We start from the raw sequence: 24,253 nt of genomic DNA, 5'->3' as shown, positions 1-24,253 counted from the left end.
AAAAAAGCCAACGATGGAAATACGAAATACAGAGAGGAGATAAAGACCGAGATCGCGAGGTGTAAGGAAGAAATAGAAAAGGGAAGAAAAGAGACGAAGGTTGAGATGGAAAAATGGACTAAGAGTTTGGAAGAGAGCACTAAAGCCCAGTTTGAGTTGCTATGTGGGGAGGTGAAGCTGATTGGCGATAAAACTAGCAGTCTGGTTAATAGGATGGAGGAACGGAAAAAAGAGGTAGATGAAACGTTAAATGAGCAGTCTGACACCATAACAGACATGGGGGCAAGACTGAAAGAAATGGAGAAGGAGATACTGAAGCTGAGGGGACGAAGTGAAGATCTCGAGGCACGATCACGACGCAACAACATCCGTGTCGTGGGGGTAAGAGAAGGGGCCGAGGCAGGCAAAAAAACGTCAGAATTTATGGCTGGTTTACTGAAAGAAAAGTTGGGGCTAGCAGCAACACCGACGCTGGACCGAACACACTGGACACTCGGCGCGAGACGAGACTGGAACGGAGTACCACCGAGAGCATTCGTAGTGAGATGCCATTACTACACAGAGAAAGAGGAGATACTGAAGAAGGCGAGGGAAATGGAGGGAACACCCGAGGGTCGGAGCGGACAGGTTCACATCTTCCCGGACTACACCCAGGAGGTAAACAGTAAGAGAGCAGCCTTCAGAGAAGCAAGAAGCCTCCTGCGGACCTGCACGGGGATCAGATATGGGCTGCGTTACCCGGCGACCCTGGTGATCATGCCAGAAGGAGGACAAACGAAAACCTTTGAGAGCCCAAAGAACGCTGTGGATTACATCAAAAAGGAACTGAGCCCCGGGTGAAGCCTATGGACTGATTTGATTCTGGCTAAGTAAAAATGTACAAATGGGATGACTAGTATAGGCAGGCTATTGTTGACTAACCTGATAATATTGACAAAGTAATATTTGATTTCAGTGTATATTTCAAGGTAAGGGAAGGTATGCATATATATATATATACATATTTTTTTATTTTATTTTTTATATGTCTTTCTAGGAGCTACTGTTGTCCTCCCTCATATTACTGTTTTATTCTATTCAAGGTTTAAGGGTTGATTGTTCCCCCCTGGCTACTGTTGCCTACCTTCTATGGTATTGTTTTTTATTTTTATTTCATTACTGTACCTTATTCAGGGTCTCATTGTGGAGAGCCCCCCCGTTTCTTTTTCCCATTAGGGGATTAAGTCAAAAGGGTGATGTTATACTTCTAAGACTAAGGGTGTGATATGCACGGAGCTGCACACGGTAGGCTTGGTGTGCAGGAGATGGTGGACCGGTTGGCCACGCGAAAGAGCATTGTGTTAGCGTTTATGTTATGTGTTATGTATTGACTGTATCTGTGTGTGTGATGCCCCCCCCCCCTTCCTTCCCAGACCCCCTCAAACTCTGTAGTGGGGGATTTAATCAGGTCTATCACTCAAATTCCAATAGTAAGAGTCGGGGAGTGGCCATCCTTATACACAGGAATGTACAATTTATAGAAACAACTACTATAAAAGATAAACATGGTCGGTATATTATTTTGGTTGGAAAACTGTTCAATATGCCAGTGGTGTTGGCAAACTTATATGCACCCAATTGGGATAATGTTCAATTTTTTAAGGACTTATTCTCATTACTACCTAATTTGGATACTCATAATCTGATTCTAGGAGGAGACTTAAATTGTGTCCTAGATTCAACTCTGGACCGCTCTAGCCCAACATCCAATATATTAAGTAAATCAGCACAATGCATTAACTCTTTTTGCAAGGTATATGGTATATTTGATCCATGGAGATTCGTAAACCCAACCTCCAGGCAGTACTGCTTTTACTCCCCACCACATCGGACGTATACTAGAATTGACTACTTCTTATTAGATAATAAACTGACCTCTATAGTAACACATATAGAATACTCTGGTATAGTAATATCCGATCACAGCCCAGTCATATTGAAACTTCACCTTCCTGAGAACACGTCACCTCAGAGAATGTGGCGCTTTAATAACAGGCTATTGGCAGATGACGATTTTAAAAAATTCATAGACTCGCAAATAGACTTTTTCTTAGAGCTTAATGATACTCCTGACATAAGTGGTGGCATTTTGTGGGAATCCTTAAAAGCTTATATATGAGGACAAATAATTTCATATAATGCTGGTGAAAGGAAAAGAAAGATGAACCGTATCACAGAATTAACGAAGGCAATAAAAGAAGTTGACCTGGCAAACTCTACAGCCCCCTCTGAGGAGCTACATAGAAAGCGGATTTTGCTCCAAACTGAATATGATGTCTTAATGAATCAACGTGAGGAGGATCTATATCTTAGGTCGAGACAGGATCTCTATGAGCATGGTGAGCACGCAGGTAAGCTCCTGAGCCACCAGCTGAAGCAATCAGCAGCTACTGGTATGATAGTGGAGATAGGAGATAATCTTGGAAACAAAATTATAGATCAGAAAGGTATTAACAACCAATTTAAGTCTTTTTATAAGGATCTGTATACCTCAGAAATAAATGACAGGGAGCGAGTGAAGAATTTTCTTGAAAATCTGGAAATGCCGTCTCTAGAGAGGGCAGATAGGGATAGATTAGAGGGACCTCTGATAGAGGAAGGGAGATAGAGAATGCAATTCCCAATATGAAGACAGGTAAAGTGCTGGGCCCAGATAGGTTCCCGAGTGAATTTTATAAAGCATTTGCGCCTAAACTGATACCCCTACTCTGTAGAGTATATGAGGAGGTCCTTGATAAAAAAACTTTGCCTCAAACAATGTCACAGGCTATGATCTCTGTGCTCCTTAAGAAAAATAAGGATCCGCTTAAATGTGAATCGTACCGCCCAGTGAGTTTACTTGGCTGTGATTATAAGATATTGACCAAAGTATTGGCAGCTAGGATTGAGCCTGTTATAAGTAAGATAATACATCCTGACCAGACAGGGTTTGTTGCTGGTAGACAACTCTCCAGTAACCTCCGTCGCCTTTTCAATGTGATGTACACTGCTGAAGATAACATTGAGCCTGAGATTGTGATATCCCTAGATGCCCACAAAGCCTTTGATAGAATAGAGTATTTCTATCTGTTCACGGCTCTTGAGAAATTCGGATTTGGTCCTAAATTTAGTCATGGATTAAGATAATATATGCAAACCCCCAGGCTATGGTAAGAACAAACAATATAATATCTGAACCTTTTCCTCTGTTTCGGGGAACAAGGCAGGGGTGCCCCTTGTCACCCCTGCTCTTTGATATGGCAATTGAGCCCCTTGCAATAATGCTGAGGAATGCTGCTGGACTTGGGGGAATACACAGGGGGATGCAAAACCATAAACTTTCTCTATACGCTGATGACCTCCTCCTTTTCCTGTTGAACCCTGTCACAAGCATCCCGGTGGCTCTGGATATTATTGAAGACTTTGGGAAGGTTTCGGGTTATAAAATTAATCTAGAGAAAAGTGTTCTTTTCCCAATTAATAAGCAGGCGAGGAGCCTTCCTTTCCGTGTTAATGTGACAAGTAAATACAAAGATTTATTTAAGCATAACTTTAAAGTAACACTGGATAAGGCAAAATTAGATATGGAAAGGTGGTCATCTCTCCCCCTATCATTAGCAGGGAAGATAAATTCTGTTAAAATGAATGTAATGCCACGGTTCCTCTATTTGTTCCAGACAATTCCAGTTTTCATTCCTAAATCATTTTTTAAAGAACTGAATAAATGTACATCCACCTTTATCTGGAAAAAAACAGTCCCTCGGATAAGAAGAGAGTTCCTTGAGAGACAGAGAGAAGAGGGAGGCCTGGCTCTCTCTAAATTATATGCACTATTATTGGGCTGCTAATATACATAAGCTGTTGTTTTGGGTCTCGCAGTTAGATGACGATGAAACCCCAGTGTGGGTATATATGGAAAGATATGCATCTAGCCCGGTGTCCCTACGCTCCCTGGTCTGCGCTCCTCTGCCCTTAAGCAAACACCTTTACACAAACAACCCTGTTGTACAGGACTCTATCAAAATCTGGGTCCAGTTCAGAACGCATTTTAAAAACAGAAACGCCCTCCTATCTGCTCCCGTCTGTGGCAATCATTTGTTTTCCCCGGCCCTTGGGGGAACAGCGTTCAGGGAATGGTATAGAGCTGGGGTGGAATGTGTTAAAAATCTTTTTAAAGATGGGGTATTCATGTCTGCTGCTCAACTGGAGAAGGAGTATGGAATCCCCTCAAAGACTAACTACCTCAGATATTTTCAAGTTCGAGAATTTGTGAAAAAAACATTCTCTCCATCCCTCGCATTACCACGGAGTGGATGGATAGATGAGCTATTGGATACGAACCCGACTCGTAGAGGGATGGTTTCCAGGATCTATGTGAATATCCAGAAGGTGGCTTCCCCATGATTACATAAAAAGGAAATGGGAAGAAGAGTTAGAGTTGGACATATCGGAGGTTGACTGGAGATGGGCAGTAGAATTAATACACTCTTCTGCTGTATGTGTTAGACACGGATTGATACAGTTTAAAGTGTTACACAGACTTCATTTTTCAAGGGACAAACTGGCAAGAATATATCAGGGGGCTGATCCGACTTGCCCTAGATGTAAACAGCTGCCAGCCAACATATGCCACATGTTCTGGTCTTGTCCCAGGCTGAAAGACTTTTGGACCAAAATTTTTAAAACCTTCTCATCTATTTATAACAAAAATATAGAGCCCGGCCCTCTGGCAGCCATCTTTGGTGTGGCACCAGGGGAAGTACAACTAACTATAGTTAGCATTCTCTTCATTGTTGGCCAGGAGATTGATTTTATTTAACTGAATAAAGGCAACACCGCCATCTCACAAACGATGGATAGAGGAGGTGATGGCACACCTTAAATTAGAGCACCTTAGATATACGTTGCAGGGAAACTCTAAGAGATTCTGTAAGGTCTGGCAGCCTTTTATTTCTCATTTTGAACAGGAGCTTTCATCTGCTCCAACATAACTGGCAGCTTCTGACCCCCCCCCCCCCCCCCCCCTTCTCTTTCTCCTTTTTCTTATTTTTCTTATTATTATTATTATTTTTTTTTTTAACTATCACTATTATTATTATTGTTGTCATTCTTGTCATTTCTATTTACCTATTTATTTTAACCCGAGAGTGTCTGGACCACGTAGGTGGTGGGTATGTTTGATGTCTGGTACTAGTATGGTCTGTCTTGTTACTGTTTGTCTGTAGTTTAGACCTGTATTTGTGATGTATATTTTGAGTCCTGTTATCTTGTTTTGAATGGGATGTTTGAATATGAAAATCAATAAAAACACTTTGATTATTATTCACACACACACACACACACACACATTTAGAAACTAACGGCAAAGGTCAAATTGCCAATTTCCTATCTGTAGCTATGCACATACATACATCCATGGCTACGCCTTCGGGAGCAATTTGGGGTTCAGTGTCTTGCCCAAGACATGTGACTGTAGCAGTCAGGGATCGAACCCCCAACCTTCTGATTCAGAGACAACCAACCCTACCACTGAGCCACAGCCGCCCCAAACTGGTAAAAACACTGAGTAAATCACCTTTACCATAAAATTCATTGTTAATGCTCCCAAATCTTCTCCAATAGGAAATGTTACTTTTTCCAAGATTATTTGTTTATGTTCTTTCTCAGTTATGACATACTTAGATTTTGCTAGAATGAATGACAGAACTTTCTTTAATAAAAAAGATTACAAAAAGAAAAGAGAGTTCTTTGACATTCATTCTCTGTGCCAGCCAATACAGAAAAGATAGCCAACATATCCATACAGAGTTATAAAAATATATAGATGTGTAAATTATTAAATAAATTAATATTTAATTAATGTAAAGTGGCATGTTGTACTTGTCCACATGGTCTGTTGCTCTCTTATATTGTCCGACTGTTTGTTGCATTTCTGACCATTATTTTTTGTCTCATGAACACATAAAGGAGATATCATGAAATATTATCCACGGCCAAAGGACAGAACAGCACAGAGAAAAACAGAGAGAAGCTCTGGGCACTTGTGTCCAAATATTATGCTTGCGGTTACATACATATGTAACTGCAATTTCATTCTCAGGTAAATTTGACTTTGCTATTTAATTTTTGAAAAGTATTACATCTGTTGAGCTCTTCAATTTTTGGTACATAACTTTAAACTTTCTACAATTAACTTAAGCTACAAAACTTTTGTTATTGTTATATTATATATTTATTATTATTATTATTTTATTTTTTATTGTATATGCTATTTTGTTATTTTATAACTCAACTTTACAGAGAAAAGCATGAGGAGCTACCATGCCCAATTCCAGAGCAGAGAGTCACAACACCTTCCCATCACTGACGGTCTTGTTGACATCTAACGTTGTTCAGCTCAGTATGCGTTACTTACTGGTTGAATTCTTATATGTGTATCATCATTTGCACACAATGTTAGCCAAATGTTATATAAAAATCACTCAAGGAAAAGAATAAGATATTAGACTTTGAAAATTCTGTCCCATGTTATCAGCTTATCGGTTTGATCAGTATATTGAACTTACATCTATGCACTTCTTGGTCAGAAATTGAAATAAACACAGTCGTGTGATTAATTATGCTGAACACAAAATGCCCCTAAGCTTGCCTACTTCCCCGTCTCTCTAATCAGTAAACATGGCATATTTTCCCTCTCATTGCCGTACACAAGGAAATTAACCACTGGAATCCTCCCAAAAACATATTTTCCCCATATGCGCTTCATGTGTCATACTGACTGTTAAATAGGGCATATAATGTCTTATATACTAGGTTATATAATGTCTTATATACTGTCTCAATATCCATTGAGATTACCGCCTAGTCACCAGGTAAGGCACCAGAGTAATGGTTTGTGCAGTTATAGTGCAGATGTATCAAAGTATCACACTAGATGCTATCTCTCAGTGAAGATTTCAGTCCAGCTCACTAAAAGGTAGAGTGGTTTTAGCAGCTCCTTCTAACTGAGTTGTTTCCTAATCGCATTGATTCACCAGCTTTCCACTGCTTTGATTTTTATCTACCTTTTGAATTATTATTTTTCACTTTCATCCGTTCTTGCATATCCCACATTACATTCTGTTCTCACAGGTTTTGCAATAATTGAAAGGGGTCTGACTTAAATACTATAGATTCTGTGTCTTATGTAATCTCCTCAGTTGCTTACTTTATCTCTGTTTCACTTCAATGAAAAGGAAGTAAAGATGTCTGTATGCTGACAAAGCAAATCTAAACATCCATTAATTAGTTATTAGCTTTAGTGGGTCATGTACACTAGCACAGAAATAACTCTTGCCCTTGTTGAATTAAAAACAATATTTAAGTCCAGTGAAAATCCCCCATGGAGAGCCCCTGGGTCAGGACACAGGCAGCGGAACATAAGATTTTAACAAGCAGTACGAACGACATGCTCACCAAAGAATTTGTCAGGAATGCTGACTTTGTAACATCTAACCTCGAGCAACTGCTGTGTGTGTGAATGAAGGAAAACTCTTCAGCAGCTGAAGGAGCCCATAGTGGACTTTGGATTTTCCTCTTGTTTCTGTGTTTATCAGCCTTCACCTCACATGAAACTCAGCACAAGTTCAATCAGGAAGACTTTTTCATATAATTAATTCATCAATCACATCACTCTCTATCTCTCTCTCATTCCATCTCTTCCCGCTTCTCTGATCAGCTAATCGTGGGCATGTACTCTTCAGTATTAAACCCACTAGATTTTGCCACAAACTTAATCAGCCAATCATCCTGCTGCAGTCAAACAGTCAAATGTTATGTGCTGCTGTCAGTGTGTCATTTCAGCTGGGATTGTTGCAACCCCTCTTCACCCCCAGTCATCTCCTTCTCTCTGCCTCACTACCTCTCTTGAATACATGAAGCAACATGATGGGGTCTAATCACCAAAGGACATGGATACTCTTATTCTTTTTTTAAACTTTAAAAATAAATTATTGTTCACTCATAATGAAGTCACTCCTGATAAGTATTTTTAAAACATATCCCCTGTTCTCTTGCACACTATGCTCAACATGTCTTCCAGCATTTAGGACTTTTCCTTATCTTGCAGATTCTCCACTCTGGGATTGCTTAACCATCACATAAAACTGCTTCCATTGCTTATTGACAACTATCTTTGAGGCTAAAAGTGCACGAGTGCGAAATGCAATGGAATTAAATGTCACGGTATCACATTGTGCTGATAAATGTGATATCTCTTAGCAGACACCCAATCCCTGGATAATTTAAGTTTTTAAGTCAAGCACTGCACTTAACCTTAAAGAGGGGGTATTATGCTGTTTCACAGTTTAAGACATACAATATTACAATATTGGACAAGGGTGTCAAATATGTAGGTTGTAGGTTCAACTATGCAAGTATGTAGTAGTAGTAGAGTAATCCCCTGCTAAAGAGAAGTCTTAATCTGCAGTCTTTTGTGAACACTTGCTTTATATACACGTGCTTTGTGATGTCACAAAGGGAAGCATATATTTGGGCATCTGCCCGAGACACAGCAGAACTTCCTGCCACAGTTCAAGGACACGCCGACCCAGCAGCTCAGTCTGCCTTGGACATTTTTTTCACTCCCTCACTCTGCTCAACAACTTGCTCGTCAAGTTGTGGAGAAAATGTCTTGGAGAAAGTGTTTCTTTGGCTGTAAAGGAAAGACATCAGTGTTTACTTTTCCAAAGGACAAGAGCACCAGACATTGATTTCAAATCGGAAAAGGGACGTTGACTCTTTGCTGCAGCTGTAATCTGTAAAACGGCCACAGGGTAGGAGGCGAGTTCTGCCCCTTGGTAGGCTTCGGAAAGCTGTCCAATCAGAAGAAAGTGGGCTTGTAGGGGCAGGGTTTCTTAAAATGACAGAGCTGACTGAGTCGTTTTAGGAATGAGGGCCTGCACAGAGCACTAGTGTGAGAAAAATGGTTAACTGTAAATTATGCTAAGCTACTCCACAGGTATCACAGAGTGAAATATGAAGCTAGAAATTAGCATAGGATTAGCTGTCTAAACATTTAGGTTGCATGGTAAATTATTTTGACAACTGTTGGCCTGTTTAGGGATGTGAAGTACATGTCCTTTATTGTTGTTTTTGAATAGATTTTAAAGGATTTGATCAGTATGTACTATATATATTCGTATATATTTTTAAGAGTATTTAATCTCTTCTTTATTTTTCAATGGCACTTAAATATAGAACAGAATAAGAGAGGACAATAACCGCTCATTAACGTCGTGTTAAATATAAAGCAATAGCCACTAGCATACAGACTGGAAACCAAAGTACCAGCTTTAACAACCACTCAGCCTGTGATGAATACTTATCTGATTAAAAATGTATGTATTGAAAACAAACCAAAACATTGACATATTCACTAATATGGTGATATATGACATTTTATAACCAACTATAAATTCTATTTGTATAGGCTGATTTGTCAGCCTTTGTTGATCATGGCCTTACCCTTTATTGCCTTGTGTAATTTACCCGGAATGAACAAAACTCGGATCACTGAACTGAACTTATCAACAATTAATAAATAGAGATCTGGGTCAGCGGAGGACACTGAAGTTTAATGACTGCTACTTGACTGCTACAGCAGAAAAAAACTCACCAAATCTGATAACACAGACTTGTGTCAAAAAGGAAGGAAAAAAAAAAAAAGGACAAACCTTAACATGGCATTATCCTTAATTTCAGTGCATTGTGTGTTGAGTGTCACTGACAGCTTGGCTTATCCTGATCACATCAGCATGTTCTTTGCAACAGCTGCTCAATTGGCTTCATTCTTTTGTACATGCTCCCACAATTTCTGAGCAATTTTTCATGTGACTTTTGTTTTTCTTCTATAACAGATTTGACTTAAAATATATTAAAGTTGATTACACAAAACAGCCCTGCTTCAATAACAAAAGTAAATGTAATTTGTTACTTACACTCCTGCATGAATAGGTGCTCAATTTCTCATGCATACGTTCTTCCATTTAAAGGCTTGGTGCCCACACTGTGCTCACCACTGTTGAGGGAACCTAAGAGAAAGGGAGGTTAGAGGGGATTACCTTCGAGAACCAACCCCCCTATATTTTGATTCAATCAATGTATCTGTTTGCCAGAGCAGGCTTTGCACATTAAGTATTTATTCAGTTATTTGAAAAAAAAACCCAAAGGAAAAGGGCAGGAGAACAAGCAGCAGACCACCTTCAAGGGCTATCTATGCAGGTGCCTACATATGGGACCCTGTGACATTGCTGACTGAATTGAATTGGATGCTTTATGGAATCATAAGGGTGTGTTTGCACAGGCTCACATTATGAAGATACAATGATTAAGTTTTAAGAGTGATTAAGAGTTAAGTTTTTGTGGCCACAGGCCATGGGGACATTGTCAGTGTCGATTCCTGATGAGTATAGACAGATGAATATAGCCTACAGATGAATACACTCTATACTATACTCTATGTTTAATAGAGAACATATGTAAGGACTTATGCAGTGCCCCTCCAGAGCATCTGTTTTGAAGATATTTTTATAATTAGGCTTCACATGCCTGTCAAGCTCATTAAAGAGCTACTGTTTGTTGTGCTGTACATGGCTTAAAGTAGCTTGACAGAAATATAGAACAGCTCCACTTTTACTTTGTGCAATGTTACTTTCAATCTACTGCTCTGCTCTCTGTCTAATTTTGACCTCTGTGCTCCTCCAGGTCCAACTGTTTTGAAGTCTTCGCCTTGGATGAAGCAAGCACCAATATTCTTCAATTTTGCTCTGCAGCAGAAAGCACCGACTGGCTCCAAGCAATATCTACAAATATCAGTGACTTGACACATGAGAATGTAAGTCCATCTTTAGAGGCTTGATTGGGTTTTCCCACAAGTGTATATTGAAAATAAGGAGTCAACTAAAAACCTTGGTTTTCATGTATTTATGAGCATTTGCAATATGATAGAACTTGAATCTACTTTTGACAAAATAAATTAGCCAGGCTATCATTTAAGTATAATAACTGGCATAAAATTAACCAATGGTGTTCATTTTTATGAGATTTATTGTTTCTTTTACTTTTACTTCGAATTAAACACGCCCAATGACAGCTGGGATAGGCTCCAGCCCCCCGATCTTTTTATGATCCATTTCAGCCTGTGAATGTTATCCTATTATCATTGAACAACAGCACAATAACAACAACAACACAATCTTAATAAAATGTGAAACATAGTAAATATGTTTTGCCCCTAGTTGTCATGTATTCTCACATTTTATTTTAGCCCCATAGAATACATCATGGTTTTAATAGACCCTTCCTGATAAGCACTCATTAAGTCAAAGTGGCAACCCCCTCCCCCCCCTGCTGCCAAAAAAGGCTCTCCAACACATCTCTCATGTGCACCATTCTGTCTGTTTCCCCCCTAATATACTCTGATTATCACACTGTTGATTTGATTTCTTTTTGGTTTGGATGCAGACATATCGTAGGCAATAGAATCAATACTGGTTCGTTTTCCATAGATCGGTGGTTTATATAACTTTATGTTTAATAAAATTGGTTAATCATCAATTAGTGTTATTACCTGAGATAGCTACACAATATAATGTCTAGAAAGTGATGAGCAGAGGTAACTGGATATCCATAATAAACAAAAACAAATGGTTGCTTGAGATTATTGAAAATTGTTTTATCTGTATATATTATGGTTTCAAGATTTACCTGCACCTTCAAAGAACAACAAAGGTGTATAAAATGTGTGTGAATATTGGTATGATACCTCATGTCTCAACATTTTATTCCATTTTATTTTAGGGGGTTAGGATACCTTTTTCTAATAATATAAATAATTGTCTTTTTGTGATTATAGATGTCACTCATTGTTTTTTCTTTTCTCTAATAGATAAAAATCATCAACAAATACTGCTCATCAGATGATCAGGTGTGTTGACCTCACTCTACATGTCAGGCTAGCACCTCTTTGAATTGCAGCAAGCACAACATCATTATATCATTGCTGGCAGCTCATCTAATAGTGCCTGTAGGTCAGATCAAACCAAAGCAATTAGGCTTTCTACAGATAATGTCCTGGTCTACCCTAATATGGTAAATGGTAAATGGACTGTACTTATATCGCGCTTTTCTAGTCTAGCGACCACTCAAAGCTGCCTTTACACTACATATCACATTCACCCATTCACACACATATTCATACACTTATGGCAGAGGCTGCTACGTAAAGTGCCCAACTGTCAATCAGATATCACATTCATACCCGTTGAGTAATTTGGGGTTCAGTGTCTTGCCCAAGGAAACTTTGACATGTAGCCTGAGGATCTGAGCTGGGGATCGAACCTCCAACCTTCCAATTGAAAGATGACCGACGCTACCATTGAGCCACAGCCGCCCCAATACATTCTTACTACTTCTGGATACTGACAGGATAAAGTAAAGCACCCATGTATGTAGTCCAGTATTATGCACTGGGATTTCCTCTTTCTGCCTGGAAAGAGGTGTTGAATAGATGTTTTGACCAATATGATGTGCTTTCTGTGGTTACTTAATACTTAAATATATTATATACTTGAACATTACTTGGGAAATACTGAAAATTGGAAAAAAAAATCTGAAAATATTGCAAAGAGGTTTCTCATCTTGGCAGGCGTTTACAAGATCTGATACAATTACATCTTAAGGTTATACATTGAAATTGAAACAGACCACGAAATAAATCATTGTGCACATGAAGAATGTGACTAAAATGTCAACTGAAGCTCCTGCTCCAATGAAGAGACATAAAAGAGCACCAGACAAAAACATCAGATGGGTTTAGAACAATGCTACTGCTATAGCAGTGTAGGAGAAATGTCTGTTTATTTTGTCAAACTAACTAACTAATTGCCAACATCTGCATGGAAACTTAGCTATTGATGGTTTAAAGGTGGTGTCCCATTTATCTCTCCAGATGTGGATTTTTTGTAGCCCCTTGATTAAGCAAGCCTTACAGGAAATGTTAATGTTATGTCTAGTGAATGGAATTGCATAATCTGCATACAACTGCAGCTGTCTTGGAGATCGAGAGCAATCTTTGGGTCAATAAAGTGCTTTGAAACATTTTGGAACACTGATCATTCAGATGGGTTTAGTTGTGTCATCTGTCTGAGAAACCTCATTATCCAATAGGACTACGCTCTCATGCAATGCATCTGATGCTGATGGAAACTCAGCTTTCTTGGTCAATATTGCTGCTCTAAGAAATTAATTGCAAGGATTACTCAATTTACTATCATTGTCAAGGTTTCAGTTGAAACAAGAAGGTTGAGGACCCAGATGGAGACTTGGATTTGTATTTATTTAAACAAAAAGGCAGAAGGCAAAACAAAAGGCTTACTGATTGAGAGTCCAGGTAACAAAATAATCCAAAGGGAAAAAACCAAAACACACAGATCCAAGGAAACAGGTAAATCCATCACAAGAAAGAGCGACAAAAGTCCATAGGAAACACGACAAAGACAATGAACCAGCACAGAGACAAAATAAACTTAGGAAGTGAGGCTAATCAGACACAGGTGAGACAATCAAGGTGCAGGTGAAAACAGAACACAGAATAAACTAAATACAAAACTAAGCGATGAGAACTCATGACAATAGACAATAGACAAGTGACAAGGTAAAACAAGAAATAATAACTGAACACCGAAACACAGTCACAAGACAAAACCAGAACTAAACTAGAAACTCATGACAATCATAATGAATAGGCTCATCAATTGTATAAATTAATCTTCAAATTAAATTTAAATTATGTATTATGTTGGACCATGCATAATTTCCTGTTCTGGTCTGTTGCTTCAGAGCTGATTTTTTTTATTGTGTATATTTTTTTGTTATCAGATAGTAAAATTGTGTAAATGTCATTATCTCTACAGATTGTTCACATGGGCTGGGCATGTGAAAGCCCAGAGGGTAGCGCTGCTGGAGGAACCTCAGCATTCAAGTTCCTGGCACTAAGAGGATCATATTTTCATATCTTCAGAACCCCCCCGGTAATCATATAATTATCTGTTTAATTTTACTTTTTTTTTAAATTATTAGTATTTTTTTTTTTGGTACTCTAATTTCTAACATAGATAGCTATAAATCCTTATATACCTTAAGCTTATTAAAGCCACATATCTTTTAGCTCAGCATAAGGAATTGTACAGGGCCATTGAATTTGTTTTTGACTGTGAAAAAAGCAACAATTTTCAGTTCTTTAAAGGATCGAGCGCAGACTGCTCCAGATGCTGGTCTGTCAAAAGCTGAAGTTGGATTAACAAAAATCTTCACTAAACTCGTCTGATTAACAGAAGTAATGCCATTTGGCTTAAGGCAGGTTCAACTTAAACACAGTCTTTTGCTTTTGTCTCCAAGTGTTCAATCAATCAATCAATCAAATTTTATTTGTAGAGCGCCAAATCATAACCAAAGTTACCTCGAGACACTTTACAAAAAGAGCAGGTCTAGACCGACTCTTTGTTATGTTATTTAAAGAGAGGCCCAACATGAATCACCATGAGTAGCACTTTGCAACATTTGGCACATTGGCAAGGAAAAACTTCCTTTTAACAGGCAGAAACCTCGAGCAGAACCAGACTCAAGTTGAACAGCCATGTGCCTCGACTGGATGGGCCGAACAATGGGATAGAAGGAGATGCAGGATAGAGACAGGCAAAGAGAGCAACAACAACATGTGTTCTTGTTACAACAACAACATATGTCCTTGTTACACCGACAACAACAGGTAATACATACTTATGGTTACAATGCCAATAATAGTGGTACACTAGTGTGAAGATTAGCAAATAAGGGATGAGGGCTATATGAATACATGGCTCAATGGAGCTCTGACTCTCTGTCAGCCTGGCTACAGTGCTGAAAAGGCACCAGGGATTGTTTTAATTTTCTTCTATAAGGGAGGAGTTGTAGACACCTTGAGCATGCCGTAGGGCCTTCCTGTATGTATTAAGACTATTTTGTCAGAGTAAACGAGACTCTTCTGTTTGGGTGGAGTGCCACATTCTTTCAAATTTACGCGATATTTGCTTCAGGTTCCGAGTTTCCGAGTCATACCATGGAGCTAGCCCCTGTCGTTTTATAATCTTCTTTTTAATGGGGGCAATCGAATCTAGAGTACTTCCCAGCGAACCTGCAGTACTATCAACAAACTGATCAAGCTGAGAGGGACTAACATTAGCATAAGAGCTTTATTTAGTAAAGAGATGTGGTAAAGAATTAAAAGCAGCTAGAATTGCTTCCTTAAATTTAGCTACAGCCCTATCAGACATACATCTTGCGAGTACATTTTTGTTAACTGGAGAGTAGTCATTTAATAGGAAATCGAATGTTACTAAATAGTGATCTGATAAAAGAGGATTTTATGGAAAGACAATCAAGTTTTTGGTTTAAGGCCATAAGCTAGAACAAGGTTGAGGGTGTAGTTAAAGCAGTGAGTAGGCTGGTTTGCATTTTGAGAAACCAATAGAGTCCAAAAGGGACATAAATGCCATGCTAAGACTATCATTATCAACATTTACATGAATATTGAAGTCACCTACAATAATTATTTTATTTGTACTCAGGACTAAATCTGATAAAAATTCAGTTAGAAAATCAGAGTATGGGCCAGAAGGATGGTATACTATCACAAATAAAACAGGCTGTGTTTTCCAGGCTGGGTGTGTAAAACTCAGAACAAGGCTTTCAAAAGAGCTGAAACTAAGTTTTGGTCTAGGGTTGATTAGAAGACTTCATTTCAGCTAACATATTCTTCCTGACACAGGCAGGTCTCAGTTAAAGAGAGTAAATCAATATGATAATCTGCTATCAGATTGTTTACTAATAGAGCTTTAGATGACAGGGATCTGATATTTAACAGACCTTAATTCTCATATTTTTTGGCATAACTTCAGTTGTTTTTTTAATTTTTATTAATTTTTTTTGATTTACTGTAATAAAAAGCCTGGGTCGGGAGGCAGACACACTCTCTAAAAGATTAACATTGTGGCTAGGAAACTGCTCACAGGGAAGTGCAGAGGAGTGTGTAGGACTACAGCTTTGCCTCCTGGTCTCAACTCTGGTTTGTCAGGTTTTATGACTAACAAACTTAGCCATATTACGAGACAAGAGCAGCACCATCCAATGTGGGATGAATGCCGTCTCTTCCAATAAGACCAGGCTTTCCCCAGAATGTCTGCGAGTTATCTATGAAGCCCTCATTGTTTTGAATCAAGTGTTGAATCAGGTTATCGCCTGTTCATACATCCTGCTGTTAATTGTCTTATTGGGTCCGACAATCTTTCTCTAAGATGCAGTGGATCCTAAGTCCTGGGCTGGATAGTAATATTATGTCACATTTCATACTGAAGTCAATGTTGTTTGCTTGTTTGTGAGAGGAGCCTTAAGAGGTTCACTTTAGACCCCACCTTTGATTAAGGGGGTTTTGAGTCTGACCTTTACTCATGCATTAGCTCTTTGGAATTTCTTGCTCTGTCCGTTATCCTCCCTAAAGATATTTGAACTTGACTGTATATTTGTTTTCATACAACTAAATACTTTTTTCTGTACTTTTTGAAAAGGACAAGTAGGTTTTACTGCACTACATTTGCACTTTACAAAACATTTCACGGTCCCAGCCTCTAAAAAGTGAGGTTTTCCTAAAATGATATTTAATCTTTAAGGATTTGGGGGTTTAAACTATTGCCTGGATAAAACATGTTGTGGATTTGTAAAAATTTTACAGACCACCAACAAATTGAATTTATACATAGAGAAAGAATCAGCAGATTAACCCATAAGAAACATAAAAAGTGTTAGTCCATTCAAAAGTCTGTTTCACCTCGACCAACTTTAACGGTAGGATGCTGCTTGGAAACAAAGGCATTAACAATAATGATCTAATGATATAATAATATACTTTCGGTTTTTTATATTCTATTTACAATCATTTCTCAGTTTTAATTCAAGACTTTTGCTTGTAACAGATAATTTTTCTCGTAAGGTGTTTATAAATGTATGTAATTAAAGACTGAATAGTTTATACACCACTGTCTATTGTATAAACTTTTTTGATATGCAGTCACCAAAAATATCTCACTTTTCTATGCACTATTTCCTGTGCATGCCATGATTTTTGTGCAGCTACAGTAACACTTCATGTCATAAGTACAGTCCTTTTACCTTTATGAACATTTTCTACCTTTGCAGAGTGCAAAATATGCTGCCTGTTTGTCTAACATTCCTTTATGTTTATTTCTCAGATCGGTGCTGCTGACTGGGGTCAAGCTGAAACAACATATAACCTCTATGAGGTTCTTTTCAAGGTCCACAAGGTATGTTAAGAGCAACATGCTGTTAGGCACATGATGGCTGGGTAAGACTTAGATCGGTACAGTATACCTATTAGTATTTATGGCTGTTTTCTTTTCTTGTCTTTTTTGGCAAATAGAATAGTTTTTGACTGAGCTTACTAAACAGGGCTCACATGACCTGAGGTGAGATTCCTGTTTCACAATCTAGGAAATGTACTCACTGAAATTTTATTAATTTGAACTGAGAACATCCAATGAATTAATTATTAAAAAGTGAGGAGACAGCAAATACTATTCCCAAACTGATAATAATTTTAATTTTGTGTTACAGCTGTGGATGGCAGAGGACTGCTGGCTCCAGGCGAGGTTCTACTTGGGGCTTGAGCATTCGCCAGAGCAGCTGGACAATGAGTCTCTGTGCTTCAGTATCCTGGTAGGCCACGGCCAGAGCCACACCTTCAGGGTAGTGCTTGCGACTGACCTAGCTATCTGGGAGAAGTCCTTCCAAAGAGCTGTCTTCTTGGAAGTGCAACGAACACAAGTGAGTATGTCCATATATATAACATGCCACATTTTTTTCTGGTGCCAAAGTGCCTACCTGGTTAAACTGTTGCAGGTTTTAAATGTGCTGAATACTGGTTGGTTTAAATGAGTTCATAAAGTAAAGGAGCCCAAAATTACAACTTTTCCCAAATGCAAGGGGTGACATGAAGCGTTTTAAATTTGATTAAATTAGGATTTAAATTAGGACTACGACACGTTTTTGTGTGCCCTACTTGGTTTTAGTGACAGAAGGGAGATATGTAGCACCAACAGGACTAAAGGCTCATATGCCTTCAAATTACAAAATAGAGCATTATAAGCTATACTTTTTTTATGTATTGTATTGTGTTGTCCTGTAAGTGTTCCTGTAATTTTGTCCAATGTCAATGTCTATTACGTTAGCATGACGATGCATAACACAACAGCTACACTAACATAGACAATAACATACATGGATGTTATTGTAAAATGTATTTTGTACATACAATGTGACATTACATACATAATTTGATACAACAAAAGAACACAGACGTGTTGACACAAAACAAGCATAACGATCAGAATTAGAACAATGACATAGTACAGCCTAAAGATAAAAGTTTGGATTTATGAAGTGTCAGTAGTAATACAGTAGCTTATACACAAGTTTGTTATTTGTTTGTAATTTTGTTAAATATATCTTACCCTATCACAGCATATTTAGTCAAATAGTTATTTGTGTCCATATAAAAAAAATATCTGTATAAAATACATTTTTAAAATATATTCTATGGGTTCATTTTTATGATACTTGTGACAGAAATGTAAAAAAGTAAGAAGAAAAAAAGTAGCTATGAGAGTAACCTGCTTTTAATATCTAACGGTCTGCATATTGAGTTACTGTGCATTGCAACTGTGAGTTGTCAGGACTCGCTCCTGACATACTATTTGCCCAAGTAGGTAAACTAAGCTGGGTCAGAATTCAGGATTGTTTGGTGATCTGTAAACACACTGTTGGGTTGTTTGTGCTGGGTGGGATGTTAGAGAATAATTTCCGCCAAAACAGAGTTACTTTGAATGAACTGCTTGTTTGGTAATTTTCCCACTCTTTAACTGTTTGAATGGGAACCGATCTGGATCCTTCTCTAACAGAGGTTTCAACAACACAAGCAAGGCAGGATGAAATGGTAGGTTATTATAAGTATTTTACCTATATTTTGATAAGTTGTGCTAATAGCATGATCTTAAATTCACTTCACAGTAAAAATATGATTAGGGAACATTGAGTGGTTTATATTCTGTGCAATTTATCGAATAGCTAACTAGCTTGCAAGTCTTTAATAATGCTTGTTAGCCAGCTAACTTTAATGTTAGCTGATAACCACGCCATATCTGCAGCCTTGTTAAACATTTTAATTCAATTTGCCGCAGTCTCCTGGCTTTATTGTTCAACTGACTTTACTTTCTCCCTTCACATTATAATCTGAACAATTTCATGTTATGTTAGCAAGCTAGTTTGCTAGTTTTTAGTCCATTAGCCTTGCTGTAATATTATGTCTCTATGCCCTTTTCTCCCTGCTATACCACTATCTCTGTTCCAGCTCCAAACTAATGTCTCTCATGAAAGTAAAGTGAAATATACTGCCTCAAAAGTATTGTGTTTATGTTGCATACCATTTGACTGCTAATGCAACGTTATGTTAAATTGAAGGTCAAACGAGCTGTGCTTCCCTGATCCATCTTCAAGAGAGAAGTCTTCAGACCACTACTAAGTTAAAGTGTTCTCCTTTTTCCAAAAATGTGTAAAATGCCAATAAATGCACATTAATAGAGGCCTTTTGTTTAGTTTGTTAATTGTAAGTTGAATAAGTAAATAAGTGTTATTAATTAAAAGGCAAAGAGCCCCTTTAGCTGTCAGGGGACAGCCTCAGGAGCAGGCTTACAGCCGCAGAAATGTTGAAACATGATCATGGTTAGTTGTAAATGACCAGATGACCAGGATAATAAAGTGTTTTTTTTTATGTTGGTTGTGGATACTTGTAAACATTTCCAGTTGCTCTTTGTCTTACTGGCTGTTTTCTTCATTTCATCAACAATTTTACTAAGGGTTGATAAAAATGAAGATAAATGTTTGTTTTTTGAAACAATAAATTGTTTTGTAAAGACAAAAAACAACATCATTACATATGTCTTTTTAAATAAAAGATCAAGACTGTTGAGCTTTTGATACTTAACTTGTATTTTTGTGTCAGATGTGAAGTTTCAGCCATGTGTAAAATACAGCTGCTGTAGATGACATAGGGTAGCTGACACATTAATCTACAAAATGAATCATTCAGACACATTTAGATAATGAGCCATTCTAATGTTATTTCTAAAGAGTCACATGTCAAACATGTGTTTTAGTTAGGAGTCACACTTGTGCAAGCATGTAGTTTGCAGGGTGGAGTTGTCCTAAGCACACACAGATACACATACACACTTGGGACATATTCACACGTGCGTACCAATGACTGTATAGATAGTAAAGCCAAAATACCCCTGGAAGCGGGTGCTGCCATCTTGCGCTTTTGGATTAGAGCTCTGCTGGTGGAGCCGTGGTATTGAGGTCCTGCCCCTTTCACTAACCAAAACACACATTAAACTTAACCAAAAAATGGCAAAGATCCCACATGTCATATTCAACAGCACAGCAGTTACTGTGTTGGTCGGAAGGAAATTCATGGATATGAAAAGTTCATTGACTACTTATTGTTTTAGTTACTTTTCCTCTCGCAGTTCCTCCTCTACTCTGGCACTTGGGAACAGAACGCTGCAAGAGCCGTATTTGTTAACAGAACTGTCAACCATGACATTAGAGCCCTTTTTAAAGCACTTGGAAATACATCAGTATGATAAAAACTAGCTATAACTTCCAAGTTTGAGAAAAAATGTATTTATGTGTAATAATGTGTTCTCTGTCCAATTTGACCCGCTATAGTGTGTGTGTGTGTGTGTGTGTGTGTGTGCGTGTGTGCGTGCGTGCGTGTGTGTGTGTGTGTGTGTGTGTGTGTGTGTCTGCCCTGTGTGCTAAGATGATAGTTTGCACGTAACAATGAAAGAACATCACAATACTAAAACTCAGTGAGTTCAGCGTTGGTTTTGCATAATCATCCCCAGAAAAATGGTCGGTGCAGGCTAATAACTGTCTCAGTGTTGCACCTGGAGTGTTGATGCTTACATTTAGTGCAGCTATCCACCGCTATCTAACACCATTGTAACCCAACAGCATAAAAAACTGTCGTTTCCATAATGTTGTATTTTCTTTAGTTTGACACAAACGGCTGATTCGACACCATACGCTCCGGCATTTGAAACACGTATGTGTTGTGGTCAATACAAAGTAGTGCCAAATAAAGAGGCTTTCTTACTGAAAAGTGAAACACAGTGAAATATTCAAGTATAGTGCACAATCAATACCACTATTGATTTTAAGGTGGGACGTCCTTATAAGTGGATCAATTATGTGTGAAATTTACCCTATCTGCAGTGGCATATAGCCTAGATTCTGTGCCAGCATTCCGGACGGTTTCAAAACACCAGGGCCATGCTGACCGGCATCCACTGTATAGTACACTTACTATTGATAAGTATTTCATACAACCCCACTTCAAACAAACCGAACTATCCCTTTAAGAACAAAGGAGCATGCTGTCTCAACCACCATTTGAGTAAGTGGGTCCTACACTATAGTCCGGTGTAAGACCCAAAGGCAAACTGGCTTTAGTCCCTATGGTCCTTGCCTTTGGAACAGCCTGCCAGAGTACCATAGGGTGTGTATGCATTAGAAAGAAAACTTAAAATTCTTGTTTTTGGCCTCGCTTCTATAAAGTGTCTGATTGTTTCAATTTTTTTTTCTGTTATCTCTTTTATTTATTTTTTTAAACAACTACTTTTTAGTGTATATTTCATTGGGGGCGGCTGTGGCTCAGTGGTAGAGTCAGTCGTCTTTCAATCGTAATGTTGGAGGATCATCCCCAGCTCCCTCACTCTACATGTTGAAGTGTCCATGGGCAGACACTGAACCCCCAATTGCTTTCGGTGGCATAGTCAACAAGTATGAATGTGATAACTGATTGACAGTGTTATGTAGCAGCGTCTGCCATCAGTGTGTGAATGTGTGTGTGAATGTGACATGTAGTGTAAAAGTAAAGTAAAGTAAAGTAAAATAAGTGCTATATAAGTACAGTACAGTCCAGTAGTGTGCTCAATACAGTGTAATATATATTTCTTGCTTGCAAAAGAGAATAGATCTTAAGAGCAGGTTGTCACCTTGCATGCTGGGCTCCACCATCAGTCCACACACATCATGCAACCACTATATTAATACAATTCTTCTCAATCTTACTAAGTTAAGATTGCTTAATAATGAGTTTATTCCTTAAACTCTCATTAACCACAGTCAGGTGAAGTGTAGACTCAAAAGAATTGAGTCAGTACTGGCCAATTTAATGGTTCACTGGAGAGAAGTGATTGAACATGACCAAAGAGTATTTTGTATTGACACATTATAGGTACATTAGCTGCTTTGAATTTCCCCTTATTAAAAAATCCATGGAATTTAAAATTGAAAGTTAGGCAGCACTCTTTTTTTCCATAAATGTTATTGTTACTTAAAATACATCTAGCTTAAGTAACCACAATTAGTCTTCACATCAATGAGCCATTAAATTGCCTCAAATATTGAAAAGTGTGAAGGCAATTACCTCTATCTCTAAAACAGAAATACACTCATTACAATATAAGACTGATGATGAGTGCAGATCTTATTTTAAAGGTTTTGTTATCTTATTCACCAACATGTTCAGTTATGCTGAAGTTTTTATTTCTTCACTATGCTTCTATTTACCAATCTACTTCTCCCATACAGGGTCAATTGGATCCATAAAGCACAACAATTTCAATACAATATTTTACACTCCGGTTCAATTAGGCCTGGCTTAGACAACAGGAGTTTTAAAATCCTAATGTAGTTGCATCACATACCATAGGAGAAACTTCACAGATATTCTCTCTAATCTCAATGTGTGCAAGAGGAAGCACCTACAACCCATAGAATGTATAAATAAGACAAAACCACCATGACATCACCCAATGGTTTCTCAACGTGTCTGTCAAGCGCAGTTTGATTAGTGCAAATATATCAATACAATACTGGCAGAATTTATATCACCGAAAAGCTGGAGCGCAGAGTTCTTGGATAGTTCCATAAATAGTTCCATAAATCACACAGCAAGCCAGATTATTTCTCAGATTTTTTGTATGAATAAAACCCTCAAGAGGCAGCAACAAAGTGGAGACATAAGTTCAGTGACTGTGTGGCAGTGTTGATGTCTAGCAGACAGTCAGTTATCCACCTGTCACTCAAGTGACCCCGCCGCTGATTTAAGGCTTAATATAATTAAAACGGGTAAATTATATAATAATTCATTCCTGGACAGTTGTCATGAATAGAGAAATGAGCTATGTATATATATATAAACTGAATGTTTGTAACAAGCAGTAAACATATTTATTCCTGCTGTAAAATGGGCATTTTAACATGGGCCCTAATGGATTTTTCTGGCTTTTGGAGCCAACCTCAAGTGGATACTCAAGGAGCTTCGGTGTTTTGCATTTCCGCATTGCCTTCGGTTTTTTTAACACTGGAGGTTGCTGCTTGTTTAAGCTGATCTTCTGTGATCTCATGTGGAGCTAATGTAAACAAATGAAAACTGACCTCAACCTGTGTTGTAATGCTTTGCAGTGAGATAAAACAAAAGCAGATGTTTGACAAGTCTTGATGAGAAAATTGTAAGGGAGACATGATCATCACAGGTTGTCTATTGTTCAGCAAGAACAGATATTGAGAAGGGTCTAGATTAGAGTTTGCTGTTGCTTGGAAACACTATCAGCAACTCTGTCGTGTAATTCTCTTACTGGCTACTGTAGTCCACCTTGAACAGACTTAGGCCTACATCCAAGTTATCTTAGCTCAATACCTGTGTGAAATGTGTTGTTATTTTCTACTTAAACTACCCTGAGTCAAATTACTTAAATACATATCGGTTCTCAAAATAAAAGTGGGAAATCTTCTTGCAAAAGCAGTAGAATATTTCTTAAGCCTCCATTTTTACTCACCAGGCATAATTAATTTAGGAGGTAATTTAACACACAGCAGGGAAGTCGATTGCCTGAAGTATTTAGGCATATTTTATTGAGTCTTAATACCAACATGGCAAAATCTTGGTTGAATTATTAAAGAACGTAGTCTTTTGGCCCTGTATGTGTCATTATAGTAAAACTTGTACACTGAACACAAG

The 24,253-nt window shown here is 38.1% G+C and overlaps 1 protein-coding gene across 1 annotated transcript in view; it reads left to right on the top strand.

Moving 5' to 3' along the window:
* sntg2 (syntrophin, gamma 2) overlaps nt 1–24,253 on the top strand; it is a 59,588-nt gene that overhangs the window by 25,263 nt on the left and 10,072 nt on the right. Inside the window, exons 10-14 of the mRNA XM_069661775.1 lie at nt 10,762–10,891; nt 11,945–11,983; nt 13,971–14,087; nt 17,340–17,411; nt 17,722–17,931. Of these exons, the coding sequence (XP_069517876.1) occupies nt 10,762–10,891; nt 11,945–11,983; nt 13,971–14,087; nt 17,340–17,411; nt 17,722–17,931 (568 nt within the window). The remainder of the gene's footprint in view (nt 1–10,761; nt 10,892–11,944; nt 11,984–13,970; nt 14,088–17,339; nt 17,412–17,721; nt 17,932–24,253) is intronic.

The sequence above is a fragment of the Semicossyphus pulcher genome, unplaced genomic scaffold, assembly GCF_022749685.1.
Source record: "Semicossyphus pulcher isolate SPU_LCO1_2020_fin unplaced genomic scaffold, fSemPul1.0.p SCAF_14, whole genome shotgun sequence".
In the NCBI taxonomy this organism is placed as follows: Eukaryota; Metazoa; Chordata; class Actinopteri; order Labriformes; family Labridae; genus Semicossyphus; species Semicossyphus pulcher.
This window is presented reverse-complemented; position numbering and strand designations above follow the sequence as displayed.